General features: G+C 51.8%; 1 protein-coding gene across 7 annotated transcripts in view; it reads left to right on the plus strand.

Moving 5' to 3' along the window:
* Nucleotides 1-6,096, plus strand: part of AXIN2 (axin 2) — a 31,681-nt gene extending 25,585 nt beyond the window's left edge. For all 7 annotated transcript variants that reach the window (XM_058561420.1, XM_058561424.1, XM_058561418.1 and 4 more), the window contains 2 exons: nucleotides 825-992; nucleotides 4,611-6,096. In XM_058561420.1, the coding sequence (XP_058417403.1) occupies nucleotides 825-992; nucleotides 4,611-4,737 (295 nt within the window). In that variant the 3' untranslated portion in view covers nucleotides 4,738-6,096. The remainder of the gene's footprint in view (nucleotides 1-824; nucleotides 993-4,610) is intronic.
* The last annotated feature ends 2,159 nt before the right edge of the window (nucleotides 6,097-8,255 follow it).

Here is an 8,255-nt window from a genome sequence, read left to right on the forward strand (position 1 = left end):
AAAGAGAACATCTTCCTCACTTGTGCCATGATTCTTTTCATAAATTTACACTCTTGGAAAGTGGACAGAGAAGCCTGGCTTCGTTTAATTACAGGCTGGTGTGTTTAAGCAGAAATCTGCTGCAGAGATCTGAAATGGTCTAAATAATTAAAGTTTTCTTTCTTGGTTCTTCATCTTGAGCAATGAGCAATGTTTAAATTCCTGAATAAGCCACCGCCCTGGACCCTTTTGTTTTAATTGGTTGACCTTAAGTCTACCAGCTGTAGACCGGGCCTGTAGCTTTTTTTTTTTTTAAGCCACTCTACAAAAACTTGGAATAAATGGGGAAGTTGAAATGACTGTGGGCTAACGCCCCGGTGGGCTCTGGCATTGAGTCCGCGCCATCCCATAAGGTGCTCTGGGTTCGTCTCCTCAGCATACCCTGGTTGGACTGTGTGTTCCCGTGATAGTTGCTCCTCTCTTGTCTTCATTGGCAAGCACCCCGTTTGTGCCAGCCTGAGACTGCTCTGTCCCCCCATTTGGTGGCAGTGAGGGAAATAATAGCAACTTGTACAACCCAAAGGAAATTGTCCCTTCCTGTGTGCCCCGCACAGATGACCCAGAGTTGACTGTGTCCACCAGAGGTGGCTGCCTCTGTGATGTGGGGGCCCCACACTCAGGCCCCCTTTGAGCTTACAGCCGCAGCCTCACTTCATCTCTGGAGACAGTGTTTGGAGAGCCTGCGTGCGTGCGTGTGTGTTTGTGTCTGTGTCTGTGTGTTTGCGTTTGCGTGTTTGCTCACTGCCTTCAAAGGCTGAACTTGTTGCGTTCCGTCTTATTTTCAGTCACAAAGAGCCAAAGAAAGTGGCAGGGGTCCATGCGCTCCAGGCCAGCGAGTTGGTCGTCACTTACTTTTTCTGTGGAGAAGAAATTCCATACAGGAGGATGCTGAAGGCTCAGAGCCTGACCCTGGGCCACTTTAAAGAGCAGCTCAGCAAAAAGGGAAATTATAGGTAAGAGTCCTGTGGCTTCTTTCTGCTCCAGAGTTTGTTTGCTCAGAACCAAGAGCCAGAGTCGCTTCCCTGGCCTGGCCAGACCTGGGAGGGGTGGGAGGGCCGGGTTTAGGAAGCGCTCGGGGAGGCCATTGGAGTGGGCTGCCTGGCGTTTCAGTTCTTCCTCATTTCCTCTCTCCCCTCACCACTAACAGAAATAACATGGTAGCAGGGAGGCTGCTGGAACGGCTCTCTTGGGACCTGGATGGGCTTTTCCTAGCAGGTGAATAAGACTCTGAGGAGAAAGGGGGCAGTTTGCTTTGTCAGGAGAGCTGGGCTTGGGCTGTCATGTGGAGACTCTTCCTGACAGGGAAAGAGGTGTGTGAAGGGGAGAAAGAGACAGACAGACGGACAGGCGGATTAGGAGACCGAAAGACTGGTCTCCTGGCTTGGGTCTGGGAGAGACTGTCCACACTGCAGGCCTGGAAATGTAGGTAGCATTCTCCTTACTCAGTTTTTCTGCCTGAAGGACCACCTCACTGTTTTACGGGTCATGTGAAGCAGGAATGCTCTTTCGTCCATAACCAAGAAGGGTAGGACCTATGGGTGGGCACCAGGTGGACAAGGCTGGGGCCTCACTGCGTCCCCTCCCTGCTGGGGCCTTGGGAAGGGAACTGCCTCCACCCTGGGCTTCCTTTCTCCATCTGCACAGTGGAGACGCCCACCCTGGCCTTCCAGAGCCCTGGAGAGGATTAAGGAGCCAGTCCTGGGCCATTGCTCGGTCACTTTGCCCTTAATGCCAGGCAGGTGATGACTGTACTTTAGTTCATCCAGAGTCCTACCTGTCCCTTCTCGATGGCCTTCATCCCAAGGGAATATGTGAGTTCTCCACTTATCTCAGGTGCAGGGCCGGCACAAGGGAGAGGCAAGCAAGGCCCCCAGCACATAGTTTAAGGAGGAGCACAGAAGGTGCCAACGCAGTCCTACCTCCAGCTGGGATGGGAGCAGAGAACTCTAATAGCACTTAGCAACCTGCCAGCTGGGCACTGGCTCCTGGACCCAGACAAGTCCACCTCCAGGGCCCTGAGACCCCGTCCCTTCCAGAACAGGCCCTGTGTAGCTCTACCAGCCACCTCTACCTGGGAGCTGATTAGGGAAGGGGTCCAAAGTGATTCCTTCTTGGGGAAGGGGCTGGGGCTCAGGGACTGGGACCCTGTAGGTGACTGACGAGCAGGGTATGGAGCTGGGTTTAGAGCTTTCCCTTTTACACCTGGGCAGAGACGATTCTGAAAATGTATCAAAGGGATTGGGGGACAGGCCTGGCTTCTTTTTTTTTGTAATCTTGAACAGACACAAGGTGAAACTAATTACACAAGTGTGCGCCTCCAGGGATTTATTTTGATCTCAGCTTTGACTCGGCTGGAGTGGAACTGCAGGTGACCTTCGGGAGAGAAGGGCCACGGAGCGCTGAGCAGAGGGGCTGCAGGGGAGGCTCCGCACTCAGCCGCTCTGGCCACATCTGGCTCTGATTTTTTTCCTAAGGCACACTTAATAAGCCTGGCTTTGAAGCCCCGGCCTCCCCTTTAATGCACAAAGACGTGCACAAATAGTCCACTCTCAAATTCTTTACTGATTGGATCAGGCTGTGGCCAGGCCCTTCCCAGCCGCCTTATCTCTCTCCACTTGCTCTCCCGGCGCTCCTGGGTCCTGGGGGCGCAGGGTGCCATGCCTCGCCCTCCCAGCAGGCATGGTGGGGGGTGGTGCTCCAGCGTTCAATTCGCACCCCCTTGTCCCCCAATAAAAATCCCAGCAAGGATGGGGCTGTGGAGTGGGGGACCTGGGCTGTGTTGAGTAATCTCACCATGGCAGGGGTTCAGAAGGGGAACAGTCCCTCCAGACGTGCCAGACGCTATTGGTGCCAGATGTCAGAAGAAAGCAAAGTTTGCCACATAAAGCATGTTGCAGTGGAAAAGCCCGTTTCTTGGAGAAAATGAGGGCAGCGCAGCACGTTTGAAGTCTTGGGGGTGGGGCTGAGGGAATGTTGCCTCTCTCCTCCCTGGAAGAGCTTGCAATTATGTAAAAGGTCATCGAGTGTTTGCTCAGAGATGCCATGAAAGCCCAGCTTGGTAAACCCAAGTGGGCCTGGAGCTGGGGGCTGAGGGGCATGACTGAGGGGGCGTCGGAATGTGAGCCTCTTGTTTGGAAAAGTGACTTTCTCCCCCGCTGTCGGGGTCTCCCGTGCACAGTTCCCCTCCCTGTTTTCTCACCCTCTCCTCAGGCCCCCCCAAGATTCTGACCCCCGCGCCATGAAGCGTTCTCACCCGTTAGAGCTGGGCGAGCTGTTCACCCCGATGCTCCACTCCAGCTCAGCTGGGAATGCGAAAAACAAAGAGCCTTGACCAAACCCAGCTGTTTCACTTTACTTCGCCTTATCTCCTATGAAAGTATTTGGCTTGCCTTCATTAAAGAGGAAAGAAATTTAGCTCTAACCAAGGGGAATTAATTTTTTTAAGAGAAAAGACAAAAACAAAAAAACAACCGTAACCCTGAGACACAATTACATTTTTCAGAGAGGCTATCCCCCACCCCCCAGGGGACTGTGACTCCCTCCTGTGAGTGGCCTTGATTGGCTGAAGATGATGCTTGCAGGGGCGAGTTTAATCTGTCTGAGGGGTCTCCCTTGCTGGGGAAGGGGAAGGAAGAGGCTTTCACTTAAGTTCCTCAGAAGGGGCCTGGGAGTGGGCCTGGCCCGGAGGACGGAGGACGGACAGCGGTTGTTTCCGAATGTGACTGCTGCGAGAGGCCAGTCATTTGCACATACAATTAAATAGCCTTAGAAGAAAGAAGGCTGGGTGGGATAAAAGCAACCTTTAATCAAGGGGCATAATAGAAGGGCCTTTCCTGTTTGACCCTGGAGGGGTGGGGTGGGGTGGGGTAGGGTGGGGTAGGGTAGGGTAGGGTAGGGTAGAGGGAGGGAGAAGAGGGGAGCCTAGCCGTAGCGTGGGCTGAGCTGTCTGCAACCCTGGGAAGCAAGATCCTGCCGGCCTGCCTCCTGCAGTGGTCACAGAGGAAGCAGCCTGTCCCATGGCTGTGCCCGAGACTGGCTGGCAGAGTTGGCACATGGGCGCTGGAGGGTGGGAAGGACAAGAGGTGGCCGCCTTGCACAGACTTCTACAGGTTCAGGGTGGCTGAGTCTTGAGTTTGAGGGACCCCCCTTGGCTGATGCTGCAAATGAACTCCAGGCGTTCTTTGGCCTTCCAATCCCCCTGCCAATAAAAAAAGGGGAGAAAGCAGCGGCCCTACTCTGCAGAGTGTACTCTTCCCCGTGTGTGTTGGGTGACAGCAGCCGTTCTGGGCTGAAGACTGCAGCCTCAGAGCTGTTGGCAGGAGGGAGGCTGCCCAGGCTGCTGCTCACAGGGTGCCTGCCTAGCTTTCCTCCCCAGCGACAGAAGACCTGCCCGTTTGTGCACTCGGCCGGTCCCGGTTGCCGTCTAAATCCAATGTGGGCAGACGTTTATATGCACACCTGCTGTCACAGAATTCTCAAGACATCTCAGTCCTCACTGTTGATATACTTTTCTTTTAAACAAAGGAGAAAATGCAATTTTACCAAGACGCTTTTTGGGTTTTCCTTTCAAGGTATTACTTCAAAAAAGCAAGCGATGAGTTTGCCTGTGGAGCAGTGTTTGAGGAAATCTGGGACGATGAGACGGTGCTCCCCATGTATGAAGGCAGGATTCTGGGGAAGGTGGAGAGGATCGACTGAGCCTTTCGGGTCTGGCTTTGGAAAACTGTGGGGCCTAGGCCCGCGCGACTGGTCCTGGACGTGAGCGACCACGAGGAAACATTTTGAAGGAAAATTAAACCAATGAAGAAGACAAAGTCAAGGGAAGAATTGGCCACTGGGCCTTTGGGAGGGTGGGGGGAGGTCGGTTTTCATTATTCACGAGCTGGGTACTGAGATAAGTAAAGCCTGAACTATTTATTAAAAACATGACCACTCTTGGCTATTGAAGATGCTGACTGTATTTGAGAGACTGCCATACATAATATATGACTTCCTAGGGATCTGAAATCCATAAAGTAAGAAACTGTGTATAGCTTACCTGAACAGGAATCCTTACTGATATTTATTGAACAATTAATTCCCCCATCCCCAGTTTATGGATATGCTGCTTTAAACACGGAAGGGGGAGAGAGGAAGTTTTAATTGTTCTATCTAAACTTAGGAGTTGAGCTAGGAGCACATTAATGATTTCTTCATTAAAAGAGGAATTAAGCTCTGCCCTGTGTTTCTCCAAGTGAAGATAGACTTTTTAAATGGTGCCCTACCATTGACACACAGAAATTGGTGCATTTTTTATGCTGCTCTATTTTGTCATAAAGGTCTTGAGGTTTGACTTACGTTGCAAGATCACCGCCATTTTGGGGTCGTCATGTTGGTTGGGGCGATCCATTGTGGAGGAGGGAGGAGCCTCGCTGGGGTCCCAGATTCACCCCGTAACCTCTTGTAGCTCCCCAGCAAGGCCAGCGCCCAGTGGCTGGGGCCTGCTAGAACTTTACCGTTCAACCTGTGCTTTTATTGCGATAACAACTCCTTGGGGTTTGTTTAAATTAGTGTTTGGACCACAGCCATTCTGGAAACTATCCCCCACTCCCGCCCTGCAATGGAGTGAACACTTGTGGGGAGACCTAGCAGCACCCTTTCCTCCAGACACCTTCATTTTGACGTTCGGGTTTTTGTGTTAAGTTAATCTGTACCTTCTGTTTGCCATTGTTCCTTGTACTATACGTCTGTATATATTGTACGGCAAAAGAGTATTAATCCACTATCTCTAGTGCTTGACTTTAAATCAGTACAGTACCTGTACCTGCACGGTGTCCCACTCCGTGTGTCGCCCTATATTGAGGGCTCAAGCTTTCCCTTGTTTTTTGAAAGGGGTTTATGTATAAATATATTTTATGCCTTTTTATTACAAGTCTTGTACTCAATGACTTTTGCCATGGCATTTTGTTCTACTTATACTGTAAATTATGCATTATAAAGAGTTCATTTAAGGAAAATTACTTGGTACAATAATTATTGTAATTAAGAGATGTAGCCTTTATTAAAATTTTATATTTTTCAAAACGTTGGCCTCGTCTTTTGAATCCTGGGTGGGAGCAGGGCAGAGGCATGTTTGTGTGCGAACGTCTCTACTTGATTTCCCAGCTTGCTCAGCCCACCTCTAACCGACCGTGAGCTCTTCTTACCCTGTCTGGGCCTGCCTGGGGTTTTGAAAATCTCTTTCTTCAAAATCACCTGGTTACTGGCTGAGGATTTTCTTGGCATGGAGTGGGCTATGGACAACATTTCCTCTGATGTCCGCCTCCCTCTACCATCTATATTCAGCCTCTTCCTCCCAGGCAGATATTTCCAACCTGGCCAGGTAGGTGCAGGTGATAAGGGGCTGAGATGGCCCTCCCAAGAGTACTTGCATTTCAGTAGGCGTCTCAGAGGTGAAAAACCTCTCAGACGGTGTGTGGATCTGGAATGTCCAGTGGGGCCGATGAACCCTGCGCTCAGTGCTAACCAGCCACCCTCCCAATGACCCCAACTGATGACTTCATTGAGGGGCTGGGCTAGAAAGGTGGCGGGGAAAAAACAGCAGGTGGTTCAGTAAGAAAACTGGACGGTTTGCTCGTGTGGCTGTGGAAGTCAGTGGGTGGTTCGCTCAACAAACATGTTCTCTCTGTGTGCTGGAACACTCGGGGTGCTGAGCTGTATTTCAGATCTGGGAGAGCAGGTCTATTTAAAGGAGATCGATGATGAACCCTTTTTAGAAATAGTCTGCAATGGCAGTTGGACTTGCGTGTGCTGAGTTTTCATGGGTGGGGTCTGCAGTGGGTCTGTCTGGCTTTTTGTCGGCTGCACACTGGCGTGAGGCTGACAGGGTAGAGTAAGGCCAGGGTCCTGGCTGTGGGGCTAGGGGCTGGCTTGGGCTGAGCTGCCCCGATCTGGTGGCGGTGTCATGAGGCGTCTGGGGCGGCTGCTGGGGGAGGAGGCGAGGGTACGAGGGAGTCCGACACTGGGCTGCAGGACTCTTTAATCTTGGTCCTAATGCTGCAGCTTGCTGCACCCTTCCCCTCCTGGCTGGAATGGGGGCTCACAGCAGGGGTATCCCGAACCCACTTCCAGAATTGTCAGGTTCTTTCCAATCTAAAAGGATGAAGCAATGCAACCTGTTGTGCGTGGTGGGGTGGGGGGTTATGGCTTTTAATCTTAAGGCCTTTTGATTCGTTGAGTGAGAATAATGAGATATAACACAGGCTTGGGGCTCAGACAAACCTGGGCTTAAGTCCCAGTGCCACCACCTTCTTGGGGACCATGGGCATCTGTGCGAGAGAAAGCCGGACTAGGCAACCACCCGTGTTTGCACGTCTTCTAAGGGGTCCCGTTTCTCTCCTGCTCTTATTTTAACAATCAGGTGCTCTTCACCTGGCATGGATGGGCTTCTGGGGTCTGTGAACCCTTGCCACCATTTGTGGAATCACCTGTGCCTTCCTCTGAGCAGAGGGGCTGTAGTTTTATTAGATTCTGAAAGGGATGAATGCCTCAAAAAAGGAAAGAGCTAAAACTCATGGCTTGGGCTGTCAGCCGCTTTGTTCCCTTTCTCCAAATCATTGAAGACCCAGCTCTTCCAGAAACCCCCTTCCCTCCTCCAGCCCTTGGGTCTCACCTGGGAGCTGGTGAGACGCGGCGCCCACCCCGGACCCCCTGACTGGGCGGGCCCTGCGTGTTTGTTTGGACCTCCCCTGGTGGTCCCTGTGCACAGTGGAGTAGCACTGCCCTAATCCGCTTAGACCTTCCCCTTTCCAAACCCCAGCTTCAAATCAGATTCACCTACTTGGTCCTCATTTCGGAGGCGCTTCCACGTGCTCTGGCCTCATTTCTCTGATTAATTGTTAACCAGCTAATCGGAGATGAAGCACAGCCTGTGGTCTGAGTCCACTGCAGGCTGTCACACTGGGGAGCCACGGTTTTCTCACCTGTTGATTGGGGATAATACACGTGCTCACCTTCTAGGGTTGCTGTGATGAAGGTGACATGGCTTAGGGTCTCTCCCAGGGTCTCAGGAGTACTTACAGCTCCACCCTCAGTACCTGTATTGTGATTAGCTCCTCATGTGGACACTCCATCCTCCCCTCTTCCTGCTGCAATGTCTGGGCCCTGGCATCCTGCTTCTCTTGCGCTGGCACAGAACCAAGAAGATGGTGGGCAAATGGGCTGGCAGGCTGCTCAAT

This window comes from Diceros bicornis, chromosome 18 (genome assembly GCF_020826845.1).
Source record: "Diceros bicornis minor isolate mBicDic1 chromosome 18, mDicBic1.mat.cur, whole genome shotgun sequence".
Lineage (NCBI taxonomy): Eukaryota > Metazoa > Chordata > Mammalia > Perissodactyla > Rhinocerotidae > Diceros > Diceros bicornis.